Below are 25952 nucleotides of genomic sequence, written 5' to 3' on the forward strand. Positions count from 1 at the left end.
CAACAAAAAATAAATTATTTAAAAAAAATTATGGGACGCAATATGAAGAATAAACATTTGACGGTTGTAATTTAATGGTGTGTTGTGTGAATATTTGATATCTGAACTTTAGAAGGTTCTATTTATTAACATAACATATGTTGTGAACAAATGTGATTTTTTTAAATAATAAAAAAGAAAACAACCTGACGGTTCAAGGTTGTATTGCGAACTCTATTTAAATTGCTCAAGTCACCAATCCAACCAACTCGAACTTTCAAGTTGGTCCAACAAGTTTCTCAAATCCGACTTGTGTACGCCTCTAGATCGTAGAAAAAACAAGTTCTTTAATCATTGAAGTAACCCAAATAATCTCAATTGCCACATCGACTAATCCTATATAAATTAAACTCGATACTGGGTTGAGACAAACAGTAGGAAGCAAATGTCCTAGACCATGGTTCAAGGTTTATTTTTGAGGCCAAGTGTCCTCAACGTTAGTGCTATACGAAAACATATATTAAAAATTTAATTTTATAAAGTATTTGATGAATTGAAATAAATAATTTTTAATCCAAAATTTGATTTTCCATCATTTATAAGCTTGTTGAGTAAACGAGGTTTCCAAATGTTTTGGTTTGACATTTAAAATTATAAATAAAAAAAAAAAAAAAAAAAAAAAAAAAAAAAAAAAAAAAACTAATATTATTTTAAGGATAATAATAAAATAAAAAAAGAAAGCCTTTGGACAGTGCCAAAAGCCAAGAAACATGGAATGATCCACAGCGTTGAATACGTGGGCCCCACTTTGATTTGATTTGATTTATTTATTTATTTTAGTAATTAATATTATAATTTATCCAAATTAGGGTGTAGCCGCCCTAATTATGTCGTTTTATTTTTATCCAAATTTCCTCTAACCAACCGCACTCATTTCATTCTGCTTTTAAAACTTCCAAAACAAAACAAGCTCATTTTATTTTCCGTCCCAATTTTTAGATCTAAAATATTTAACAAATAAGGGTTAGAATTGAGTGTAAATTTATTAATAGTTTGAATTAATTTCCATTAATATTTGAAGAATATATTAGTTATAAAATATATGTAATCGGTTGATATTTTTCATATTTAATTAATATATTATAATATTTTTTATTTTATTAAGATTTAATTAATTTTTATTTTTCATTTAATTAATAATATATTTTATTTTATTCCCCGGATTTAGTTTATATTTTTCATTTGATTATTTTTAAAATTTAGTATTGGTTGGTATCTTGTAATATATTTTATTTTATTATCAAGATTTAGTTGGTATCTTGTAATATATTTTATTTTATTATCAAGATTTAGTTATTTTATATTTTTCTTATTTGTAAGTATTAGTTGATATCTTAAAATTGTGATATAACCTTCGATCCCAATTCTATTTTTTTTTTCATTCTTAGATCTATTCACACTTTTGAGTGGTAATCTACGAGTAATAGTATTTTCAGATCTATTCACACTTTTGGGTGGTAGATATTGTGTCAGTAATGTCGAGAAAATAAGATCTAGATTATCTAATGGATCAAATATCTCAAGACAATTTAATTTATTTGAGATTTGAATCCCTTCACACTGCAATATTGATTAAGTCGAATTTCAATGATTTTGAATCTGCAACTTAAATTATATAGAAATACAAAGAAACTTAGCCACAGACAAATAATTAAAAATTAAATAAAAAGTATTGAAATGAAAAATAATTCATTAATGTAGCTATGATTTGATTGAGCGTAGTTTATATCACGAATTTTGTTAAATTGAAATTTGAACAACATTCTTCACATTGTCTTTGAAGCTCGTATGGCATGATTGAATGTCTTAGTTCATATCACGAATTTTGTTAAATTAATTTATTTTCGTCGTTAAAAAGTTAATTTCTTAATAAATTATTGAATGAAAATACAATAATGACGTTTATCAATTTTAGTAGTTATTTTGCACGAATAGAGTCGAGTATAATACAATGGCTAGCGTAATAATAATAATTTTTTTTTTTTTTTGTGCAAAATGCACATAAATATTTTAAAAAATATTAAATGAAATTTATTGAAATAAAAAAGAGATGGAGGGAAGTGGTTGGGTATAAATGTGAATAAAAATTGACCATTCACCAAAAAGGGTAAATGAAAATAGAAACCAAATTATTTGACTTTTCAACCCAATATGTGCTGTGACATTGACAGCAATGACCAAACATTGGTTTGTCCTTCACATTTCTAACCTCACCATTGGGGTTCACTATCAAATCCCTACTAGGTTGAGTTATTTTATATGGTTTGTTTACAACTTACTTGAACGTTCTTGTGATGCTTTGTATATGCGAAATGCAGCAATGCACATTGTGGCATTTCCTACAGCCGTCAGTATTGCCTGAAGGGCCACCAAAACCTGCACTCAAAACACCATTTCCATGTCATTTTGGCTCCTTTTCAACAAACAAACCCCACCCAATGTCAATTTCCCTCCAACCTTATCAACTTTGAGAGGGAGGGGGTTTGGTTTTTCCGTAACCTTTCCAAGGTGAGCCGAGCCCCAAATGGGATGGACATGAGGTGGTGACGCAAGGACGCTGGCCCCGACAAAGGGGGTGGATTGAGAGTTCCCATATTGATGGGAGAAGGGAATGAATGCCAGCGAAGATGTTGGACCTTGAAAGAGGATGGATTGTAAGATCCCATATTGGTTGGAGAGGAGAACGAAACATTTTCATAAGGGTGTGAAAACCTTTCCCTAACAGACACGTTTTAAAAACATTGAGAGGAAGCCCAAAAAAGACAATATTTGCTAGCGGTGGGCTTAGACGGTTACAGAAGCTGCCTTTTTCGTTTGAAGCTTGTTGAAAAGATTGAGAAAAATCAGTTATTCACGATAATGAAAGATCCAGGATTCCTCGGGGTACACCAATAGAATCTGAATCCTATGAACCAAAACCAAAAACAAGAAATCCAATTCACCAAACTCTCTGTTGGTGGAATAGAAATCAAACATTCCCAATTCTTAGCACTATTCTCACTATCATTGAACATAATATGAAAGGGACATCCATGCCAGCTTCAATACTTGATTGAAAGTGAAAGGGAACGAGGGAACCGAAGTATTGTAGTAAACCAAAAGAAAATGATCAGTTAACAAATTTTCAAGATATAAATGGGATCTCAGAGTCCTGACTGATAACAGAACAAGCATTAAGGAGTTGATTCTCTTATGATCTCAGAGTTCAAAGTTAGAATTAAAAACCTAAAATGGTGATGGACTTGAATGATAGGCCCCCAATTAAGAACAGTACAGATATACATGTAGGAAGGGAGGCATCCTTCAGCTATTTTGCTACGGTCTGGTTTTGAGAGAGATTCGGGAGCTCTTGAACTCTCACTTGGACCATTGTATTACCCCTCTAAATATCAGTACCAGAGCAGTGTTCATATGATTCAGTTGGACTAAATTGGGCAATCTGCAGAGTTTCCTAATCGATGGTTTGTTTTAGGACTACATTTGAAAAGATTAATCAGCTAAAAAGTGATGGTCTGAATTATCCATAATGAGAATAATTGAAAGAGGCTAATATAGTAATGACAGAAAACTATTTCGGCTAGGTGGATCTTTTAGTAGTTTCAGAACTTTGACAAATCACTATCATAAAGAACTAGAATAAAACTTTGTATGCATTATCTCACATCGGTTGGAGGGGGAACAAAACATTCTTTATAAGGGTGTGGAGATCTCTCCCTAGCAGGCACGTTTTAAAAACCTTGAGGGAAAGTCTGAACGAGAAAGCCCAAAGAGAACAATATTTGATAGCGGTGGGCTTGGGCTGTTACAAATGGTATCAGAGTCGGACATCGGTCAATATGCCAGCGAGGAGGCTGAACCCTGAAGGGGGGTGGACACCAGACGGTGTGCTAGCAAGAACGCTGGCCCTGAAGGGTGGTGTATTGGGGGGTCCCACATCGATTGGAGAGGGGAATGAGTGTCCGCGAGGACGTTGGGCCCCAAAGGGGGTGGATTGTGAGATCCTATATCGGTTGAAACGGGGAACAGAGTATTCTTTATAAGGGTGTGGAAACCTCTCCCTAATAGACAAGTTTCAAAATCCTTGTAGGGAAGCCCGGAAGGAGAGGCCCAAAAAAGACAAAAATTTACTCGCGGTGGACTTGGGCGGTTAACACTATTAGTTCTTTCATTATGTCCAGCAAAATCTTGCCAAAACTGAAACTTTGTGTACCTCGAGAGACTCAGAATTGTAGAAAAAATGCCATGTGCAAGCACAAAATGCTCCACCAAGCAATGGTACCTGCTCAAGTTAAGAAAGAAAACAGTGATGCAGTTGAACCATTCAAACGAAATCTAAAAGCTTTGAAGAACTTTGAAGCTCTACGCAGCCAAATTATGACTTTGTAGGAAACAGCCCACAAACATAAGTTAATACTTCTCTAATTGAATCATTCCAAGACAATGAGGATAAACAGAATCCAATTTTACATTTATTCTCTGTTTGGTTGTGATGGTTTACTTTAATATGTTATGAAATATCAGTTCAGGATTGCTTAAGCATTATTTCTTCTTATTCTTCTCTGTCTCTTTTCAAAGAAATACAATGAACTGAGAGTGACTAAAGAAATAATAATTTATTTAGTCACTTATCTTCGCTCTCTCTTCTCCCTCTAAAGCTGTGAGATCCTACATCGGTTGAGAAGGATAACGAAACATTCTTTATAAGGGTGTGGAAACCTCTCCCTAGCAGACGCGTTTTAACAACCTTGAGAGGAAGCCTGAAAGGGAAAACCCAAAGAGGATAATATTTGCTAGAGATGGGTTTGGGTTGCTACAAATGGTATCAGAGCCCGGCACCAGGCGAGTGAGGGGAGTGGACACGAGGCGGTGTGTCAACAAGGACGCATGGCCTCAAAGGGAGTGGATGGGGGGGGAGCCAAGCACCAGCGAGGAGGCTAAGCCCCAAAGGGGAGTGGACACGAGGCGGTGTGTCAACAAGGACACATGGCCTCAAAGGGAGTGGATTGGGGGGGGGGGGGTCCCACATCGATTGGAGAGGGGAACGAGTGTCAGCGAGAATGCTGGGCCTTGAGGGGGGCGGATAGTGAGATCCCACATTGGTTGGAGATGAGAACGAAACATTCTTTATAAGGGTATGGAAACCTCTCCCTAGAAGGTTCTAAAAACATTGAGGGGAAGTCCAAACGGAAAAGCCCAAAGAAGACAATATTTGGTAGTGGTGTGCTTGGGCCGTTGCAAAAGCATTCAATTTTCTGAATTACAATATAAATAAGTGCATGGGATTCATTCAAAAACAAAGAAAGAGAAACTCCTGGCTATAAGATAGATGAGAAAGTAATTATAAACAGAGAAAAAGAACATACCATTCCCCAAGAAAGTCCCTTCCAAGACTCATTGCCAGATTTCTCTCCATATTGCCACACCAAAGCCATTGCTGTAATCCTTACAAACAACACAAGACTTGAGATCAACAAAGTATACGCCAAGCTAGCCACAAGCAGGATATGAACTGTTTGGTTTATTCATCAAATGGGTAGCTAAAATCCAGAGCTAGTTTCAGTTTGAAAATGATCATAAAGCTCATATCTCCAACCTATCATTATAATCACGAGTTCATAATATCTTGAATTCAAACTTCTAAAACTTCTATAAGCTCATTTTCTTTTCAAGTAATACTGACTTGTTCATAATATCTTGTATTCAAACTTCTAAAAGCATCAAAGGATGTTCATGAAATCATTACAAACAAGAACAAGAATCATAAATCCTCACCATTCAACAACACTGGAAACATGTATAGCCCAGGTGGGCAAGGACAGAGCATTTTGGGGTTCATTAAACTGCAGCGAAGAAGCACCCAACGACTGCAATTCCGTTGCAGCAGCAGTAGCAGCAGCCGATTCAGGTCCCAGAAGAGCAAGAGTCAAGCCCGTGCCGATCAAAACCACCATAGTTTTCGAGTCCAAAGCCAGACCGGCGCCGATAGTCCTCGGAAATCGAATTCCAGTCAGAGCTTGAGAAGAAGCGGCGAAATCCGTCGCCGACCTCGGCAACGAGGAAGAAGAAGAAGAAGAAATGGGGCATTTGGGATTTGAAAAGGAATGGAACAAGGTGGAAGTGAGTGACATGATTTGGGGTTTTTTTTCTTTGTAGAAAACGAAAATTGAGTTCCCAAATGCTAAAAGAAAGCAGAGGAAACTGATAGATTCAGTAATCAATGGAAGAATTGGTCTGAAAACAGCGAATCATCTCTTCGATTCAGCGATTCCCCTAATTCACAGTCGCTTCTGGTTTGCTTTCAGTGGAGAAGGTGAAGATTCGGGAAGAAGGTAAATGGCGATAACAATCGAATTTGTGGACCAAATTTGGGTCCAATCTCTTTTCATGTTCCCAGAATGTTTGCTTCAACAAATTGATCAATAAAGTAAATTATTTGAGGGATTTAGTTAAATTAAGTTTACGTTTATTTAATCAGAGAAAATTACAAATTTAGTTCGTCAATTTTTTATTTTTTAAGTCTTAATTTCAACTCTATAGTTGGATTAACTTTTAAAAAATTGATTATAAGAATCTAAATTAATAAAAATACTTAAAATTATAAAAAAAAAAATTACCATTAAATTTTTTAAAAAGTCTAAAAAAAATAGTATTTTATTTCGTGTATAAAAAATTTATACCTCAATTTTAAAAAAATTCATTAATACCCTCTAACTTTTTTAAAGAGTTTTTAAAAAATACATTTATGTGTTTAAAAAATATCCAAATTTGAAAAGAAATATTGACACAATTTACCTTTATATAAAAAAAAGTTTTTTTAAAAAAATCTTACTGTCAATAGATGGATGAAAACTGTCTATTGACATCTCATGAATTATATCTAAACGTTTTAATGCTACATTTTTTTAGAGAAATGTTAACGATTTTTTTAAAAAAATTGGCTTTTTTTTTTAAAGAGTATTTTAAGAACAAAATCCAAAATTTAAGGAATTTTTTTTTATTAATTTAGCCATTTGGTCTCTCTAAGTCAAAAAATACTTAAAATTTTATGGAATAAAACTCAAATTTTTATTTTTATAATTGAATAAAAGTCTCATGATATTTAAAATTGGGATCAAATTTTAATTTACTTATTTTTAATTAGCCCTCGACTGAGTACAATCAACTCTCATGGTTAAAATGTTATTAAAGAACTAAGTAGATTAGTTAAAAAGTTATTAATACACTAAAAATGGGCCAACCATAGAAATTAATTATGATATTTATAATTATAACTAAACTATAACTTAGTACAATCATCTAATGGTTAAAAAGCTATTAAATAAATAGTTAAAAAGTTATTAATACACTAGAAATAGGCATTAATATAGTAATAAATACCAAATTTGTGAAGCTCAACCAAATTAAACCTAAAAACTTTTAAATCTATAAATATTAAATAAAACCTTTAAATTTAATTGTATGGATCAAATTTATAAATTTAACCCTTTTTTTTTTTTTTTTTTTTTTTTTTTTTTTTTTAATCCTAATGTAAACATAATTTAGTTTAAATCTTTTTGAAATATGTTTGAGAAAATCTATGCTCCAATCTTTAGTATTCTCTTATTTACTATCTCATTCTTACTAAGAAACGGAAAGAAATAGAGGGGACTAAACAGGAACAATAGGGATCCACCGAAGAAGATACTTCTCCTTCCCTTTTTTTTGGAAGAAAAGGAGGATCACGACAAAATCGATGAAACGGAAGAGGTCCAAATAAATGAAAAGAAAAAAACAAATGATGAATTCCACTTTGAAAGGACACGTTGTCAAAAGACTGAAAATTCTTAATGAAAATAAAGAAAATTGCACTTTTTGAAATATGTTATAAATTTCTATGTTACCCACTTGTTTTTATATCTTAAACATTTGCTCACAAGACCATCATAAGACCATCAATGTTAGGTTTGAGTTTGAGTTAGATGTACCGAATGATTTCTACTTTCTTTCTCATAATGTTAGGTTTGAGTTTGAGTTAGATGTACCGAATGATTTCTACTTTCTTTCTCATAATCATCAAATTTTTAATGGTGTTCAATATGAGATATCCAATAGATGAAAAAGTAAGTATTACCCATTCATTTTGATTGAGAATAATATAAAGAGAATCATTCAAATCACGGATTCATCGAGAGACATCACGTAAACACAATCCCACACCTTAAGATAATTATATTAATTAAGCATAATAATTCAAACATTCATTGGTAACAACTTAATAATGCACAAATTACCATTTCAAAGATCAATGATTCAATCTTTACCTATCAACAATTGTTGAGCTAAAAAACGGTGACGACAGATTCTTTCTAAGCTTTACTATCGATACCAATTCTATCAAGCCTTCGATTTTTTTTTTTTTTTTTTTTTCTTGTTATTCAAAATTTTTCATGAGTAAGTCACCGATCTGAACATGGGCCAATTCATTAAAGCATTGGCAATTTCTTTAAAGCTTGTTAAGTTTAAATAAAAGAAAGAGTTGGAACCTCAAGTCCAAGTGTCGGATGCAATTCTAGAAAAGCTGTTTCTATAGGTTGGTTCGTCTTCAACTGCCTCCACAACGCCTGTGCAATATATAAAAATTGGCCAACTTTGTTAGCTCTGCTTTATCAAATCCTGTTCTTTGTTCTTGCTCCATATCATAACCAGAGAGAACCCCATTAAGGACATCAGCACAGTCTGCAAATTATCACCCCCAAAAAAAGAAAAAAGAAACCTGTTACTTCTTTAATGTAGGAGGAATAGTGCAGATTAAGAAACTGGAACAATCTGATCGAGGAAATATGCTTTAAAGATTTATATCCTATTTTGCTCCTAAACTTTCGTGCTAATTCTACTTTGTTTCCTAATTTTATGTTTTAGTTTATAATAAGTGAGACCCCACATCGGTTGGAGATGAGAATGAAACATTCCGTATAAGGGTGAGAAAACCTCTCCCTAATAGATGCGTTTTAAAATCTTGAGGGGAAGCCCAGAAGGCAAAGCTCAAAGAGGACAGTATCGGCTAGCAGTGGACTTGGGCTGTTTCAAATGGTATCAGAGCCAGACATCGGGCCATGTGCCAGCGAGGATGCTGGGCTCCCAAGGGAAGTGGATTGTGAGATCCCACATCGGTTGGGGAGGGGAACAAAACATTCCTTGTAAAGGTGTGAAAACCTCTCCCTAATAGAGGCATTTTAAAATCTTGACCTCCCCAACAGACACGTTTGAAAGCCCAAACAGCCTAAAAAATATGAATAGATGTCTACATGGACAAGTTTTTGAAGGCAAGTGTGTAGGTTAGATGTCAAATGTATAAATGTATATGGGTTCTTGTTAAATGATTAATAAAAAATTAACAGCATTACTTTTTATGCTAAGTTTAAGGGCTAAAATGAATGATTGAAATAGACTATTCGAAGGTTTAGTACCAAATCAGAATGAGTATCAACTAATGGAAGTGTTAAGATAAATATAGAATCTCTTTTATAATTAGTATTCGAAATAAATAACGATGAATGATCCATTATTTAAAATCATAACAAGTGTAAGGAACAGAAAGAAAATAACTCACCGAAATTGCAGGGGGCACACTAACAAGGGGATCCTGGAAAAACCTGTTTGCCAGAGCAAGGGCAAGGAGACTGCTTTGCATTCCTACAGAAGGGGAAAGTCTATCAATTTACTGCAAGCAATGTAATGTAATCTTTTGGATATTCAACTGCTGAAAAATGGTCAAACCTGTCTCATAGGATAGTGTTCTCTGCAGTGCTTTCACATCGGGTGCCCGATGAAACGCAAGACCGGTCAAGAAATAACCAGCTACAAAGGCAGATAAATGAAAAGCTACAATGAGCAGTAATATGGAAAATCCAAATGGGGACATAACAGAGTTGATGTTAATAGCTAGTGGAGCTCCAACACAACAAGCTGTCACCAATACCGAAAGTGGAGGCAAAAAAGGCCGTATGGCATCACAGATCCTTGGAAAGAACCTGAAAGGATATTATATATAAGATAATGGCAAGCTCTCAGCAGATGGGATTTTGAATATAGTTATCTGGAAATATTTCATTACCGATTCAGAAGCAACCCTGCAGCAATTGGTACAACTACAATCTGTGTAATGCTAGATATCATCCCTTTAACATCAACTGGAAGTTTCTTTCCAATGAGCAATAAAGATAAAAATGGAGTGACAAAAACAGCAGTAGCAGTGGATAATGATGTCATAACAACGCTTAAGGGAGCGAGGGCTGGATCAGTTAAAAACGTAGCGTAACTTGAGAGTTGTGCCCCACTAACACAAGAGACCAGCATGATTCCAGCACCTGATCGATTTATTGACGAGAAGGTTAGAATTCTCCAAAGTCCAAACAGTTTGGTATTGATTGAGGAAGCTCATTCTCACCTATTGCAGTAGGAAGACCACACAAAGTCACTGCGATCGTCCCAAATAGATACCCGAGAAGCGGTTTGACAAAAAATTGGCCAACATAACCAGCAAAGATAGCTGCTGGTTGCTTGAGTGCTTCAAGAAAATCCTTTTCACTGGAATTAACCCCAACTGCAAACATCAAAAATCCTAATGCAGGGGCATAGTACCTGTAAAAGCACTGACATATATCAGAAGATAGTCAAACTTCTGGTAAGAATACAAATATAGTTCAATCAACCAAGCTTACTTCAATAACCTTTATCACCTGCTAGTAAACCAAGCAAAAGATGGTGGGAAAATAAGGGCAACCAGTGTGCTAGCAAGAACCACATGAGGCAGGAGAGAATTTGACTGTTTCAGTATCTTGACAAATGTAGCTTCCTTTTGCTCAAAGATCTGGTGAATATGAAAAGAAATTCCAACAGCTACATTAGAATTAATGTTGACTTTACTCTAAGATATTGGCAATCTTTCGTTTCACAAAGTAAGTACCCATCTAACGAAGATTCTAATGCTCGTATTACAAACAATTACTTTAAAGAAAATGTTTCAGAATTCAAGTCATGTTCTAAAATCTATAATAGGTTTCTGGTATTTCAACTTGGCCAAAATTTCAAACATGTTTTTTTGAAAATTAAGAACTAGATCTCATTTGACAGACTAATTCTACTATTATCCTATTTGATACATTATTGCAAATGAGGAAATATAGATTTGAAATATGCTGACGCCGAAATACAATAAAATTTGAACTTCCTCACTTTTAAACTCCTGCAGCTAAACCAGCAACCTAGGGAGGAACTAGAAATTCGTTCTATGTTTTCTGAAATTCCACTTCCTGTTGTAATCCAATCATGATTTGAACACATTTCCACAGATGTTCTTACTTTTAAGACTCAGAATGCCAAGAAAGAGGAAGGAAAATGCTTATTGCTGACTTCCTGTTGTTTAATCGATTATTTAATTGAATGCTTTTAGACAACATGCACCTTGATGACCCAGCTTATCTGTTTCTAAAGATCACTAAAACTCTTTATTCGGATACTCCATCTTCTATTTATTCCGCACTTGTTAAGGTCCTAAATCTCAACATATTAATATAATCAAGAAAAGACAAAAGCATGAATACTGCTGAGAAAGATATTTTAATTCAACAAAAACATCACCGGAGGTGAACTGTTGGAAGAATCTTGATCCGGCTCCAAAAATTCAGAAAACTTTTCCGGAACACATCTTGAGAAAATCGAGAATCGAGAGCTCCAATCAGAAGAAACTAGACAAAATTCAACTCAACTCAATCAGCTAACAAAACTCGAATTCAGTAAAACGAGACCAATAGCAGGAAAAGGAAGTGAAAACTCACACGAAGGATTCGAACAACGAACAGAACCTCCATCAATCCGCGGCGGTAAACGAGCAAACAGCCCCAAAGTTGACTGATGACGAGAAGAGATAGAAGTAGGGAACTCCAATCGAGAGCGATGAACCCGATGAAAGCGATGAATCTGCAAATTCTCCCCAGAAATGGTAGAACTCAAATTCATTCTCATTGTGAAATTCCTATTTTTTTTCCTTTAACCGACGAGAGATCGAGCGATGAACGGGTTAGAAACTTGCGATTATGACAATTGTTTTGAAGAAAATTACGGCGAGAGTTCACAGATTTAGTAATATTGTAACTGTTAAAAACATCTCCAAAATTTTCTCCTGTTTAAAATGGAACTTATTGTGAAACTCTTCTTTCAATAATCGTTTTTTTGTAAGTTCATTAAATTATTTATAGCCAGGGGTCCACACTTCTCAATAAGACTAATCTCAACATTTTTAGGTCAAACCCTTATTTTTTAAAAAATTAATAATATTTTAACCTCGGGTATGAAATTTTAGTTATTAATACAACAGCAAATAGAGCGTTGAAGTTGGGTAGGGTTGTGAACTTTGTTCGGGTTACGAACCAACCAACATTTTTGGATTGGTCAAAGATTTTTCCAACTCAACCTAACTCAATTTGTGTACACGCCTACTTATAACTCACAATCCACACACATGCTCGTGGGTCCACTAGGTAGGTTCGTTAGCGTGATATCTAACCCTGACTGTGGGCAAGCATGTGATCATATAGTCGAAACTAACGTAAAACAAAGGAGCACAGACAACCTTGCAAATGTATGTATTTGATTATAGTCAGTGAGATGATGCCCATAGCTTCAATTCATTGCGATACGAATACACGTTTTTATGGTATTTAAAATCGTACTTGCAACATATTTTATATCACGGTATCTTGCAAATTTTATTCATGGTCATAACAGTCATGAACGGATATATATATGGAAGCAAAACGGATATATATGGAAGCATATGCACCTAATAATTCTGGGCAATGAAAATATATTAATCCATATAAAATAGTAGTTGAACTAACATGTGTGTTAGGATCACACAACAACGCACACATTCGATCTAGATGAACACAAAGAACAAAATAGAGAAAATGCAACGAGAATATTGGCTAAAAGTTTTGTATTGTTACTTACCGTGGGAGAGAATACACATTTCAAAACTCTGCCGGAGAGATATATATAGTTTAGCTTACTGTATATAGTTTTATCATATATAATCATTTACTATATATAATTATCTACCATACATAACTTTACCATATATACCTCTACCAATATAACTTTTTACTATACATCCTATTTACTATTACAATTTACTATATATGTCATTTACTAAATATAGTTTTACTATGTATAATCGTTGACTAAGTTGAAGCAGCATAACATAACAATTCTCCCACTTTAGACGGGTCTAGTCAACTAAGAATTTCATTCTCAAACGACCATGAGCATCTTTATGGTACCATACCAATTGAGACTTTGCACAACCTCAATATTCCAACATCAACACATTTTGTCAACATGTTTGTTGGATTCTTTGCACCCTCTGTCTTCTCACAACACATCAACATCTTCCACTAACCTGCAAGTGAAATGGTATTGCCCTCCGTGTTTTATCTTTAAATGATAGATCAAGTTCCTCCAACTGTATGACACTCTGATTATCTCTATGTAGAATATTTTCGTGCTGCTTCTTGCCCAATTCTTCCAGATAGTCAGTCATTCATATCGTCTCCTTTCCAGCTTCAGCTATTGCCACGTACTCAGCCTCTGTACAACACATTTTTGAAGCCTAGGCATCCCATCATCCATGGCTTGCTCCCACTTGGTTGTATCCTCCAACTGTAGGGCCTCATCAAAGGGCTCTAGTTCCCTTCATCAGCAATAGTCTCAGAAGTTTCATGAGTAATGAAGGTACATAGTACTCTGATAGTATTGGATGATCTTCTCAACACCGGTTCAAGTGTCACTTGCTCTACCGCTAGTTCCTGTGCAACAGTCTTAGAAGTTTCTTGAGTATCTACTACAACATCACTAGGTGATTTTTTCCGCAACTCAACCTCAACTCTCACTTGCTTCGTTGTCTTGGAACCTTGCTTCACATCTAATTTCTCAACAGTAGTCTCAAGAGTTTCATGAGTATCTGCTACAACATCACTAGGTAAGTTTCCCTACAACTCAAACTCAACTCCCACTTGCTTCGTTGTCTTGGACCCTTGCTCCACATCTGGTTTCTTAGCAGTAGTCTCAGGAGTTTCATGAGTATCTGCTACAACATCACTAGGTGAGTTTCCTGCAACTCAAGCTCAACTCCCACTTGCTTAGTGGTTTTGGAACCTTGCTCCATATCTGTATGGACCATTTCCAACCGTACTTTCTTCAATTCTCTGGCATCCTTGGGAAGCTAACTCGTTTCTGCTTGCTCATAACACAATTCTCACAACAACCTACATCAACAGATTTCAGACCTTCTAAAACTCTTTTCGCAGTCGCATCTTCATTCCTTTCACGCTCATATGTCCAAGTCTATTGTGCCATAAACTTGAATTTGAAGCACTCTCAGCAACACTAGCTATGTTCAGACACCCTGCAGTGGTGTATAAGGTTCCAGATTTTGTGCCACATGCTACCATCATAGCACCCTTCATAATCTTCCATGAACTCTTCCCTAACTCTGTTGCATAACCTGTGCTGTCCAACTAACCAATAGAGATCAGGTTCTTCTTAAGACCAGGAATATATCTGACATCCTTTAATGTCCACTAATTTCCTGTCAGAGTTTTTATGCAGACATCTCCTTTTCCTTTAATCTCCAAATCTTTGTTGTCGGCAAGACACACCTTCTCGAAATTCCGAAACAACTCTTTATTTGGAGACGAATGAAAAGATGCACCTGAATCCAAAATCCAGGATTCAATCGAACTGTCCACGCTGAGGATTAGAGCATCCCCAATGTCTTCTGCTGAATTTATAGAATCATCATCATCTCCAGATTTGTGATTATGCTCCCTCTTTGGTCTTGTACAATCTGTCCGAAAGAGACCTTTTTCACCACAATTCCAACACGTTATGTTTGGTCTATTTGAAGATTTTTCTCGGTTCTTTGATTTTGATCGCCCTTTGTTTGAGCCCTTCGGTTTACTTCCTCCCCGTTGGTAAACACTGAGAGCACTACCAGATGAATTTCCAATTTCTTGTTTGCGAATACTTTCGCTGAGAACTACATCTCGAATTTCATCAAACTTCACTTTATCAAATCCTCGGGAATTGCTGATTGCGGCAACAACAGTATCCCACGACTCGGGTAAAAATAACATCAAAATCAATGCTTTAATTTCATGATTGAAATTAATTTCCACCGAACTCAGTTAACTTACGATCATATTGAATTCATTTATATGATCAACAACAGAACCACCTTCAGACATTTATAGATTGAACAATCTTCGCGTCAAATACACTTTATTTATAGCCGACGGTTTTTCGTACATATTCGACAGCGCCTTCAACAGATATGACGTTGTCTTCTCCTTGATGATGTTGAATGCCACGTTTCTGGATAGCGTCAACCGGATCAGCCCTAAGGCTTGTTGATGCTTGAGCTTCCACTGCTCCGTGGTCATGGTATCCGAATTCACCCCCAACAGGGGTTTGTGAAGATCTTTCTAGTACAAATAATTTTCAATCTGCATCTTCCAGAAACCGAAACAAAGTCGAGTCACTTAGGTCAAATGAGCCAACGAGGAGATGTCGAGTCGATGAAGTCGAGCAAAAGATAATCGACTAGGTGGAGACAACCCTGAGCTATCGTCCAGTGGATGACTCGAAGAAGTTGAACAGTGTGTTGTGTGAGAAGATGACTTAGAGGGTTAAGTCATATAGACATTGGACTGGCTCAAGAAGTGGGTCACATGCTTGAGGCCTGACTGGTGTTCGTGTTTAGCTGCCTCTTGTGGTATTGGTTGGCTTGTGCCAACATATCCATCGAAAGAAATAGATTATCGCTTGAAAGAAATTAAGTTTTGTCCATGGTCGCATGCCCAGTTCCAAACCTCTCTTACTTGCTTCCCTGTTAGATTGACATTTACTATTCTTGTTGTGTCAATACTAAAGTGCATATCACCAAAATCATCTCTACACCTAGCATGACTAAAATGCCCCCAAATGTATTAGAGCGGTGTGATTAGTTGTCAATTCTTCCTACCCAAATTATATGCTATCAAAACTATGGTGGTTGCTTATTCGCTTCTAGCTTATAACATTGATTTCTTTCAAATTGTTTTCAACGTACTTCCTCGTTCATATTTTCTAAAAACATTTCTATCAAACATGATCCGAGACTCGAGCATACGTCAATATTATCCGCGAAGTCCAAACTTCACACGATTGAGTTCTCTAGGTTAAGAACAAATGTTACCCAATCGCTATCCCATTGTTGTAAGAGTGCGATCGTGACACTATGCTCACGTTAGCACATTTGTTTAAGTTTTTAAATAAAACAAAACTTGATTTTTCTTCCTAAATTTAATATATATATATTTTTTAAAATAAAAAAAGGGTTCAAATTTCTTATTGTTGTTTCTGGTGTGGAGGAAGATACCTACGCGCTCATTGGTAACAATGTATTTTCCTTTCATCAATGGTTTCTCAATTTTGTAGAAGAAATGATAAGAATAAGATTTGCATAAACAAACAAATTCTATCTTCTTCTCTGCTAATTCCAATTCATTTGTTTGATTCTTGTAAGCTTTCTTTCATATGCTCCGCTCGCCATTTTTGTACCTCCAAATGATAAGATGGCAAAGCAGGCGAATTCTGTTTTCCTCGAAGAATGGTTGAAGAGCATCAGCGGTATAAGCAGTGGTTTTAACTCCAAAATCAGTTCCTCGTCTGCTCGAGAAATTATCCAAGCATGGGCTGAGCTTAGAAGCAGTTTGGAGCATCGATTGTTTGATGATCGCCACATTCAATCTCTCAAAACGCTCGTTAACTCTCAATCGTCACTCTATGTTGCTGACCCACAAGCTAAGCTGGTTATTTCTATACTATCTTCTCCGAACTTATCTCTTCCTGATGAATCGTATCCTCTTTTCCTGAGGATTCTTTATATCTGGGTTAGAAAATCTCTCCGGCCCTCTTTAGTTCTTGTCGATTCATCCGTTGAGATTCTCTCGCAAATTTTTTCTTCCAAAATTGGATTGAGGAAGAATCCTTTGTTCATCTCGGAAGGGGTTTTGATTCTTGGTGCTAATTCGTATGTAGTTTCAGCTTCTGAAAAATCCAAATTATGCTGTTTGGAGTTGCTTTGCAGGATCTTGGAAGAAGAAGAATGGCTACTGATTGGATCAGTTGGAGGTACAGTTCCAGAATTTTTTGCTGGGATTGGTTATGCTTTATCTTCATCAGTGAATGTTCATGTTGTTAGACTGTTAGATTCTTTATTAGGAATTTGGGGTAAGATAGGTAGCCCTACTGGTAATCTTTCTACTGGGCTAATGATTTTGCACTTGATTGAATGGGTGACTTCTGGTCTGATTAGTCTTCATTCATTCAAGAAATTAGATCTTTTAAGCCAAGCTGCTTTAGAATCTTCAAAGGAAAGCTATGCTTCATTTGCTGTTGTAATGGCTGCTGCTGGAATATTGAGGGCTTTTAATTCTTACAAAGCCTTGTTGAAGAGTTCAGAAAGAGAAACAATATCAAGAATAAGGATTTCAGCCGTGGATTGCTTAGAATCTATAGCTAAGAATTTGATTTCTACTATGGAAGGATCTTCAATTACAGGCAATGACCATGGAAGGAGCCTGCTTCTATTGTGTATTTCATTGGCAGTAGCACGTTGCGGTCCTGTGGCATCTCGCCCACCTGTGCTCATTTGTGTTACTTATGCTTTGTTGACTGAAATATTTCCTTTGCAGCGTTTATATGCCAAACTTCTCGAATTCTCGCTTGGTGAGTCGGGTGTGTTGGGGCATTCTCTAGTGAAAGAGCATCTGGATAGTGTTCCGTTTAAGGAAGCAGGGGTAATCGCTGGTGTTCTTTGTAGTCGGTATGCTTCAATTGATGAAGATGACAAAAAGTTTGTAGAGAATCTTGTCTGGGATTACTGTCAAGACATCTACTCAAGGCACCGACGAGTCGGTTTGGTGCTTCGTCATAGAGAGGATGAATTACTAGAGAATATAGAAAAAATTGCAGAGTCTGCTTTCCTCATGGTTGTAGTTTTTGCATTAGCTGTCACAAAAGAAAAGTTAAATTCCAAATATACACCGGAAACACAGTTCGATGTATCAGTAAGAATACTCGATTCATTCTCTTGTATGGAATACTTTCGTCGTATTCGCATGCCCGAATATATGGATACTATCCGAGGAGTTGTTGCAAGCGTTCAGGAGAATGAGTCTGCCTGTGTCTCTTTCATTGAATCAATGCCCTCATACCAAGATCAAACACATGGGCCAGGTATTGGTTTCAAATTATTTTACTTTGCCATGAAAGTTAATTATTTGGGTTCTTATGCTAATATTGTTCTATGCTTTAAGAGGATTTGAAAATTGAAATTCATTGTTTTTTAGATAGCTCTATTGGGCAGAAATTACAATATACATGGACCGAAGATGAGGTGCAAACTGCACGTATGTTGTTTTATATACGAGTCATTCCAACGTGCATTGAGCGTGTTCCTACCCAAGTATACAGGAAGGTGGTAGCTCCAACAATGTTTTTGTATCCTGTTCTAGTAAACGTATTCTCACGAATTCCACTTTCTTTATTCTTATTTTTTCTCGTGAACTATATTTTACTTCCTATTACCAAGTCGATTAGATATATGGGACATCCAAATGCAAAAGTAGCCCGAGCTTCACACTCGGTGTTTATAGCTTTCATATCAGGGAAGGACGACGACGAAGATGGAAATAGAGTGATGTTGAAAGAGGAGCTTGTTTTCTACTACATTGAGAGATCTTTATCAGTATCACTCTCAACTTGAGACTTTTTTCTTTATTTGTTCAACAAACTTTAGCTTTATAAATTGAGTTGATGTGGAGTTTTCAACTTCTATGATTTTAGGGATATCCTGGCATTACACCATTTGAAGGTATGGCTTCAGGAGTTGCAGCTTTGGTTCGATATCTTCCTGCTGGAAGTCCATCCATTTTTTATTGTATCGACAGTTTGACTGTAAAAGCTACAAGCCTTTGCAGTGAAAACTTCATGGATGATGCTGATCTGTGGAAGACATGGCAAGGAGACTTAGAGCCTTCCAAGAAAATTTTAGACATGCTTCTACGGCTCATTTCTCTTGTTGATATACAGGTAATATACTACTTTGTATAACTTAAGATGCTTGTTCTTCCATATTTAGTGTGAGATCCCACCTCGATTGGAGATAACTTAAGATGCTTGTTCTTCCATATTTAGTGTGAGATCCCACCTCGATTGGAGAGGGGAACGAAACATTTCTTATAAGCGTGTGGAAACCTCTCCCTAGTAGACGCCTTTTAAAACCGTTAGGCTGACGGCGATACGTAACGGGCCAAAGCGGACAATATCTGCTAACAGTGGGTTTAAGCTGTTACAAATGGTATCAGAGTCAGACACCGGCGGTGTGCCAGCAAGGACGTTGGGCCTCCAGGGGGGGGGGGTGGATTGTGAGATCCCACATCGGTTGGAGAGGGGAACGAAACATTCCTTATAAGGGTGTGGAAACCTCTCCCTGGTAGACGCATTTTAAAACCGTGAGGCTGATGATGATACGTAACGGGCCAAAACGGACAATATCTGTTAGCGGTGGGCTTGAGTGGTTACATTTAGTGCCGAATTCATTTTCTATTCTTTCTCTTTGAACAACATATTAAGATATCTTGTAAATGAAATGTTAATTTCACGAAATTAATTATGCAGGCAAGATATTATTCAATTAGATTTTGGTTGACTTACTAGCAAATTTACTTATTTGATGTACTTCAATTAGTAGTCACTGATGAACTAATTACTTATATACTTGAATTTCTATCTGATTTTCTTTTGTTTGGATTTTACATCTGCCATATTTTAGGTACTCCCAAGCTTGATGACGAATTTAGCACAACTGGTCATCAAGTTACCCTCAGAAGGCCAAAACATGGTTCTTGATCAGTTATACTCCCTGGTTTCAGAAGCTGATGATGTCACACGCAAACCCTTGTTAGTCTCATGGCTACAATCATTATCTTATCTTTGTTCACGATCGAGGAGTGCCGATGCTCACTCCAACGAGAAGCAAACTGCACGGCTTTCAAATTTTTCATGGATTGTTGACCCATTGAACCGTATTCGATCCTATGCACGACTTTGAGGTATGAGTTTTTAATTCTTGGTTTGATTTTCTTCTTCCATGTTAATAATGTTAAGTTTATTGCATATGCTGTACATATAAGATTTTCCTTATGCTTTTATCCTAGTTGTGTTTATCATTTGGAAGCTGTGTATTTTTGTTTAAAGAAGCAACAAATTATGGTTGAGATGCATGTATTTTGTTTATTTGGAAGCTGTGTACTGTGTGCGAAGTTTTCATAGACATATTAGAAGGCTTAGAAGACGGATGGTGTAAAATAAATATTAGTACTATAAACCTGAAGATTCTTATTGGATGACCCAAATTACTAATTTCAAGTCCAATAATCATAACCACAAAGGGGCTCAGCAAAGCCATATTAGAAACAGAAACATTTTCTTTAGACATTTTCTTTCCAGTTCTCCTGATGGTTCTCCTGATGGTTAGAGCCACATTGGAACAGTTTAAGCCCACCGTTAGAAGATATTGTCTTCCTTGGGCTTTTCCTTTCGGGTTTCCTCTCAAAGTTTTTAAAACGCATGTACTAGGGAGAGGTTTTCACATCTTGTTCTCCTTCTCAGCTGATGTGGGATCTCACAATCCACCCCCTTTGGGGTCCAGTGTCCTCGCTAATACTTGTTCTTCTCTCCAATCGATGTGGGACCCCCCCAATCCACCCTCCTTCGGGGTCCAGCATCCTCTTTAGGCTCTGATACCATTTGTAATAGCCCAAGCCCCACTGCTAGCAGATATTGTCCTCTTTAGATTTTCTCTTTCGGGCTTTCCCTCAAGGTTTTTAAAATGCGTCTACTAGGGAGAGATTTCCACATCCTTATAAAGAATGTTTTGTTCTCCTCCTCAACCGATGTGGGATCTGACACACACAGTTTATAAAACATGTTTTATATCATGTATAATACTGACGACACAACTATTTTCAGCCCAAATGATAAGGGCATGCTGGAAAATTAAATATTCTCTTAAACGCCTCTTAGTTATACATCAACCTCTTGGAAACAGGTACCTAAACACAAAAAATGAGGAAGTTTGTGGATGGGCTACCTTTTCTGGTGTATAATTTTTGCCTTTTAACAATCTCTGGCATTCATCCAGAGGATGATCCTAAAGGGAGCCCATTTTGGGACAAGTTCGAGGCTTAATTAGTTGAATGGAATGTTCATATCTAAAGGTGGAAGGCTTAGATTTGCTCAATCTACTCCATCAAGTAAGCCTAAAGAAACAAGGACAGCTGCCCTTTACCTAAAATTCCTAAATACGATGAGTAGTTTGGTCGTTTCCTCAGGTTTAAGCTAGAAAATAGGCTGTAAATCAGAATTTTAAAGGATTACTGGCTTTGTGTTAGAATTTGAGTTCTCTCCAACCAAAAAGACTACTTGCGAGTGACTGCTGGAACTCTGAACATGATAACTAGGATTTGGGACAGATTACAATAAAGAATCTCGTTGGACTCTCTCCTTTTGGTTGCTGTTTACATTTTGTAATCCCACGGCTAGGAAGAAGCTAGCGGGTATTGTCCTCTTTAGGCTTTCCCTTTTGGGCTTCCCCTCAAGATTTGTATAATATGTGTGCTAGGAAGAGATTTCCGCACCGTTATAAAGAATGTTTTGTTCTCCTCCCCAACCAATGTGGGATCTCACAATCCACCTCCTTTCGGGGTCAGCATCCTCGTTGGAACTCATTCCCTTCTCCAATCAATGTGGGACCCCCCCAATCCACCCTCCTTCGGGGCCCAGCGTCCTTACTGGCACACTGCCTCGTATCCACCTCCTTTCGGGGCTTAGCCTCCTCATTGACATATTGCCCGGTGTCTGGCTCTGATACCATTTGTAACAGCCTAAGCCCACTGCTGCTCTCCATTTCGGGTTTCCCTTCAAGGTTTTTAAAATGTGTTTGCTAGGAAGAGGTTTCCACACTCTTATAAAGAATATTTTGACTCTCCTCCCCAACCAACGTGGGATCTCACACATTCTAAGGATGAAGCAACTACAGATTACTTTTTCCCTATTTTTCTTCTGCGGCTAGGGAGTACTCCTTCCTTTTGGATAAGTTTAATCCATGAGTAGCTTCCAGAAGCTCTTCCAGGTTGCTGGCTGGACGGTATAGAAATTTGTGGAAAACTGTGACGGTTGTTCTTATGGATTGATAAAAATCAGACAATTACAAGCTGTTGGGAGCTTAAAAATGGTCATAACTCATAACTCTGTAGTCTGTTTCCATACAATGGCATGAACTGGTGATGAGAAACTTGTGCTGGACTTCCAACTAATTGATGGAACTCCTACTGAAATATCACTATGCTACTTTTGTATTTATTCATAGTCGGTAGAACTGAAACTAGAACTAAACCCCGTCCCCGCCCGTGTTTTGATGTCGTAACTTCACTCAATCTTACTGTGTGTGTTTGCATTTATTTACGTAGGTGTTGTCACCGAACGACCAACATATTTAAAAGAGAACGGTTTCGGTCGCTAGCCGTACTAGAAGGGCCAAGCCATGACAGACAAGAACCTCTTCGACTCAATTCCAACATAATTCCTCTCATGCTATCACATCATTTACTCGATTAAGTATCGGTAGCAATCATCGATACGAGAATGATGCATTGTAGTTGTAGCTGATCTTTTGTTACCATGATATGTACAATTAATTTCATAGCATCATTTTCTTTTATTTATTTGAGTTAACAATGCTTAAGCTTTGATTTTTATTATTTTAAATTTAATAATTCAATATTTCCACGTATATTTAATTAATCTACGTGGATAAAAATCGAAATGTAATTATTCCTTCTATTTGAAGCTTTTCCATTCAATATTAAATGCAGGAACATTGAATCACATGGCTGTTCATTATTATTATTGTTATTATTATTGTTTTCATTAAATTACATGTTTTTCAACCAATAATATAAATTACTATTTTTGTTTCTGTATTTCTTCAAATATTCAAATTTAATAATTAATCTTTAATTTATAATAAGTTGTCATATATATATATGAATAATTCATATACCTATAATATTTATTCACTATTTAAAGTGCCACATAGATTTTATGTAAATCAAATATTGAAATTGATGCTTAATTAATATTAACTATAAGGTTATTGAACATAATTGAATTATTTGTTTTTTAATCTTATTAATTGTCTAATTCTATTAAGGAAAATAATAATAATAATAATTTATAACTCAATTCAGGAATAATTAGTTTTATTATTATTCTAAATAATATTTATATATTTTTTTAAAAATTAAAAATATTTATTTGTTTATTAATTATTCTGAAATAATTTTAAAATATTTAAAATAAAATAAAAATGATTTATTAAGCGAAGTGTAGTAAGCGTGAGGCCGAAGTCTTCAAAATGGAGACTATACCGACACTCTAAATTTGTCATCTCCTTAATCCAACGGCTGATATCTATCTTCCTCCTAAATCTGAATATCCACCGTCCGATCATATCACCCTCCAAAATCCACGTTCCCTTGCGTTATCAATCGTCTTCCTCAGCTTCTCTTCTTCTTCTTCTTCTTCTTCTTCTTCTTCTTCCAGATCCGATCTCGCTCTTCCTTTCTCTCTCTAAAAACCTGCAACTCTCTGGAGAGAGAAATTTGTAGCTCCTTCTCTCTTTCTTTCTCTCTTCCTCTTTGGCCATGGTGGAGGCTCAGACATGGACCACTCGCCGAATGAGCAACCCTCGCCTCGATGCCTCCGCCGCCGCGGACCAGGCTATCGATATTCCAATGACGCCGCCCAGTGACGTCCGCAACAGTGCGGCTGGTTTTCCGATCGGATCCTACCTCTCGCCGAACGTCTTGACGGTGGTAACTATACTCTCATGGTACTTCTCCAACATTGGCGTTCTTCTTCTCAACAAATATCTTCTGAGCTTCTATGGTTACCGGTACCCTATCTTCCTCACGATGCTTCATATGCTTGCCTGTGCGGCTTATAGCTATATATCGATTAATTTTCTTGAGATTGTTCCGTTGCAGCACATTCTTTCTCGTAAACAGTTTTTTAAAATCTTTGCTCTCAGCGCCATTTTCTCCTTCTCTGTTGTTTGTGGGAATACGTCTCTTCGTTACCTTCCGGTTTCGTTTAACCAAGCCATTGGTGCTACGACACCGTTTTTCACTGCCATTTTTGCCTTTTTGATTACTTGTAAGAAGGAGTCTGCTGAGGTTTATCTTGCGCTCTTGCCTGTGGTGTTTGGGATTGTTTTGGCCAGTAATAGTGAGCCCTTGTTTCATTTCTTTGGGTTTTTGGTGTGTGTTGGCTCTACGGCTGGACGGGCGTTGAAATCTGTGGTTCAGGGGATTTTGTTGACCTCAGAGGCGGAGAAACTTCACTCTATGAATTTGTTGTTGTACATGGCTCCGATGGCTGCTATGATTTTGCTACCTTTTAGCCTTTATATTGAAGGGAATGTAGCTGCCATTACTGTCGAGAAAGCTCGAGGGAATTCGTATATTGTATTCTTGTTGCTTGGCAATGCTACGGTGGCTTATTTAGTGAATTTGACCAATTTCTTGGTGACCAAGCACACCAGTGCACTCACATTGCAGGTGCTTGGGAATGCAAAGGCTGCAGTGGCGGCTGTTGTCTCTGTTTTGATCTTCAGAAACCCAGTTACGGTGATGGGCATGGCAGGATTTGCTGTGACTATCATGGGTGTGGTGCTTTACAGTGAGGCGAAGAAGAGGTCCAAAGTGACAACCCATTGAAGATAAGATAAGATCTCGATTAACTTTATGCGGATCGATCTCTATGGAAATAAGGGTGCGTCCATTTTCTTTGATTTATTGCTTTTTTGGCTGAATCTTTCGAAGTAGAGAATGGAATGTATATGATTTAGGAAGAAAAGGAAAAGCTTATTGATCTCTTCCTTTCTTCTTTGAGTTCTTCTCGATTGGAGTGGTCATCAATGGGAGTGAATTTCCTCTCCTTTTGGCCTTGCTGTATCTTTGTGTACTTTTGCTGCATCCTGGGTTTCCCAGATGATTCAAATATATAATGTTCAATTTGATTCCGTGGGGAGGGAAATAAATTTCTTCTCCCTACCTCCATTTTGTTGAAAAAAATCTCTTGAAGGGTTACCTGAAAGGTCTCTAATTATTGTCACTTAGTTAAACTTGTGTAGTTTCAGAAAGGCTCAGTCAAAGAATGCCAAGTAAAGGCAAAATAGCACACACCAAATGACATATTGTCAATATTAATTACTTTGTTGCCATTATTTCAAATGACCATCTGTTTTCTGGTTGTCTACTTTATTGTCACATGCTGTGATTCTTCACCTTTCTATTTATTTCCTTGTTTCAGGGGAAGTGACTCCTTGTAAGTGTACCTTTTTCAACCAAATTTTGTTGCGTTTATACTTAATAGATGGTTTGGACAATCAAAATCTTGAGAAATTTCCAATGAAATGCTTTGGTTCTTGGGATTTTTCTGTAGCGTAGTGATATTATTGTACTAATAGTCTTGTTTACTCTGGTTGAACCCTTATGGCTGTTATGATCAGTTGGTTCCTACAAATGCATTCAGAGTATGGATAGATTTTTAAATATCAAAAGGGTTTTGTACATAATCTGATTATTCTGTCTCTTAGAACACATACTTATGTTATTTTGAGTCGAAGAGTCACGATGAGCAACATATTAGATGTATGATGAGAGAGATGCTACAAAAGTATTTCGAATTTGTATATTGTGGTTATT

General features: G+C 36.5%; 4 protein-coding genes across 6 annotated transcripts; 2 read left to right on the forward strand and 2 right to left on the reverse strand.

Annotated features, from left to right (window-relative positions):
• Nucleotides 1–2147: 2147 nt before the first annotated feature.
• Nucleotides 2148–6439, reverse strand: LOC111800391 (uncharacterized). Its single transcript, XM_023684059.2, has 4 exons — nt 5812–6439; nt 5403–5481; nt 4250–4318; nt 2148–2415 (listed from the first exon to the last, which is right to left on the reverse strand). Exons 1-4 carry the CDS (start codon nt 6165–6167, stop codon nt 2308–2310), a joined length of 612 nt encoding a protein of 203 aa, XP_023539827.1. The 5' UTR covers nt 6168–6439; the 3' UTR covers nt 2148–2307.
• A 1779-nt stretch (nt 6440–8218) lies between these two features.
• Nucleotides 8219–12211, reverse strand: LOC111800389 (putative sodium/metabolite cotransporter BASS6, chloroplastic). Its single transcript, XM_023684056.2, has 8 exons — nt 11856–12211; nt 11659–11765; nt 10758–10888; nt 10466–10659; nt 10133–10385; nt 9796–10049; nt 9629–9711; nt 8219–8754 (listed from the first exon to the last, which is right to left on the reverse strand). The coding sequence occupies exons 1-8, from the start codon at nt 12040–12042 to the stop codon at nt 8671–8673; spliced, it is 1293 nt and encodes a 430-aa protein (XP_023539824.2). The 5' UTR covers nt 12043–12211; the 3' UTR covers nt 8219–8670.
• A 4241-nt stretch (nt 12212–16452) lies between these two features.
• Nucleotides 16453–22903, forward strand: LOC111800037 (obscurin-like protein). 3 transcript variants are annotated; one of them, XM_023683611.2, is made up of 7 exons: nt 16453–16509; nt 16643–18357; nt 18471–18621; nt 18721–18868; nt 18967–19212; nt 19955–20234; nt 22653–22903. In XM_023683611.2, the coding sequence occupies exons 2-6, from the start codon at nt 16692–16694 to the stop codon at nt 20231–20233; spliced, it is 2490 nt and encodes an 829-aa protein (XP_023539379.2). In that variant the 5' UTR covers nt 16453–16509; nt 16643–16691; the 3' UTR covers nt 20234; nt 22653–22903. The 3 variants fall into 3 exon arrangements, 2 of the variants coding, with proteins under 2 accessions (XP_023539379.2, XP_023539380.2); XM_023683612.2 differs by having other exon boundaries at nt 16464–16517; XR_002815950.2 differs by lacking the exons at nt 16453–16509; nt 22653–22903 and having other exon boundaries at nt 16524–18357; nt 18967–18994; nt 19101–19212; nt 19955–20094.
• An 867-nt stretch (nt 22904–23770) lies between these two features.
• Nucleotides 23771–25267, forward strand: LOC111800038 (Nucleotide-sugar transporter family protein). Its single transcript, XM_023683613.2, has one exon. The coding sequence runs from the start codon at nt 23889–23891 to the stop codon at nt 24960–24962; it is 1074 nt and encodes a 357-aa protein (XP_023539381.1). The 5' UTR covers nt 23771–23888; the 3' UTR covers nt 24963–25267.
• The last annotated feature ends 685 nt before the right edge of the window (nt 25268–25952 follow it).

Source organism: Cucurbita pepo, chromosome 8, assembly GCF_057944985.1.
Source record: "Cucurbita pepo subsp. pepo isolate OVF chromosome 8, ASM5794498v1, whole genome shotgun sequence".
Classification (NCBI taxonomy): domain Eukaryota; kingdom Viridiplantae; phylum Streptophyta; class Magnoliopsida; order Cucurbitales; family Cucurbitaceae; genus Cucurbita; species Cucurbita pepo.

Bases quoted from the DNA above. Each gene is read 5' to 3' on its own strand.
- LOC111800391 (XM_023684059.2), bottom strand. From the start codon at position 6,167: ATGTCACTCACTTCCACCTTGTTCCATTCCTTTTCAAATCCCAAATGC. The intron at 5,482-5,811 runs GTGAGGATTTAT...GTTGTTTGTAAG, and splicing joins GTTTCCAGTGTTGTTGAATG to GATTACAGCAATGGCTTTGG. The intron at 2,416-4,249 runs GTACACAAAGTT...TTTTGAGTGCAG, and splicing joins ACAATTCTGAGTCTCTCGAG to GTTTTGGTGGCCCTTCAGGC.
- LOC111800389 (XM_023684056.2), bottom strand. From the start codon at position 12,042: ATGAGAATGAATTTGAGTTCTACCATTTCTGGGGAGAATTTGCAGATT. The intron at 11,766-11,855 runs GTGAGTTTTCAC...AATTTTGTCTAG, and splicing joins TCGTTGTTCGAATCCTTCGT to TTTCTTCTGATTGGAGCTCT. The intron at 10,386-10,465 runs GTGAGAATGAGC...TAAATCGATCAG, and splicing joins TGGTCTTCCTACTGCAATAG to GTGCTGGAATCATGCTGGTC.
- LOC111800037 (XM_023683611.2), top strand. From the start codon at position 16,692: ATGGCAAAGCAGGCGAATTCTGTTTTCCTCGAAGAATGGTTGAAGAGC. The intron at 18,622-18,720 runs GTATCCTGTTCT...CAAGTCGATTAG, and splicing joins GTAGCTCCAACAATGTTTTT to ATATATGGGACATCCAAATG. The intron at 19,213-19,954 runs GTAATATACTAC...GCCATATTTTAG, and splicing joins TTTCTCTTGTTGATATACAG to GTACTCCCAAGCTTGATGAC.
- LOC111800038 (XM_023683613.2), top strand. From the start codon at position 23,889: ATGGTGGAGGCTCAGACATGGACCACTCGCCGAATGAGCAACCCTCGC.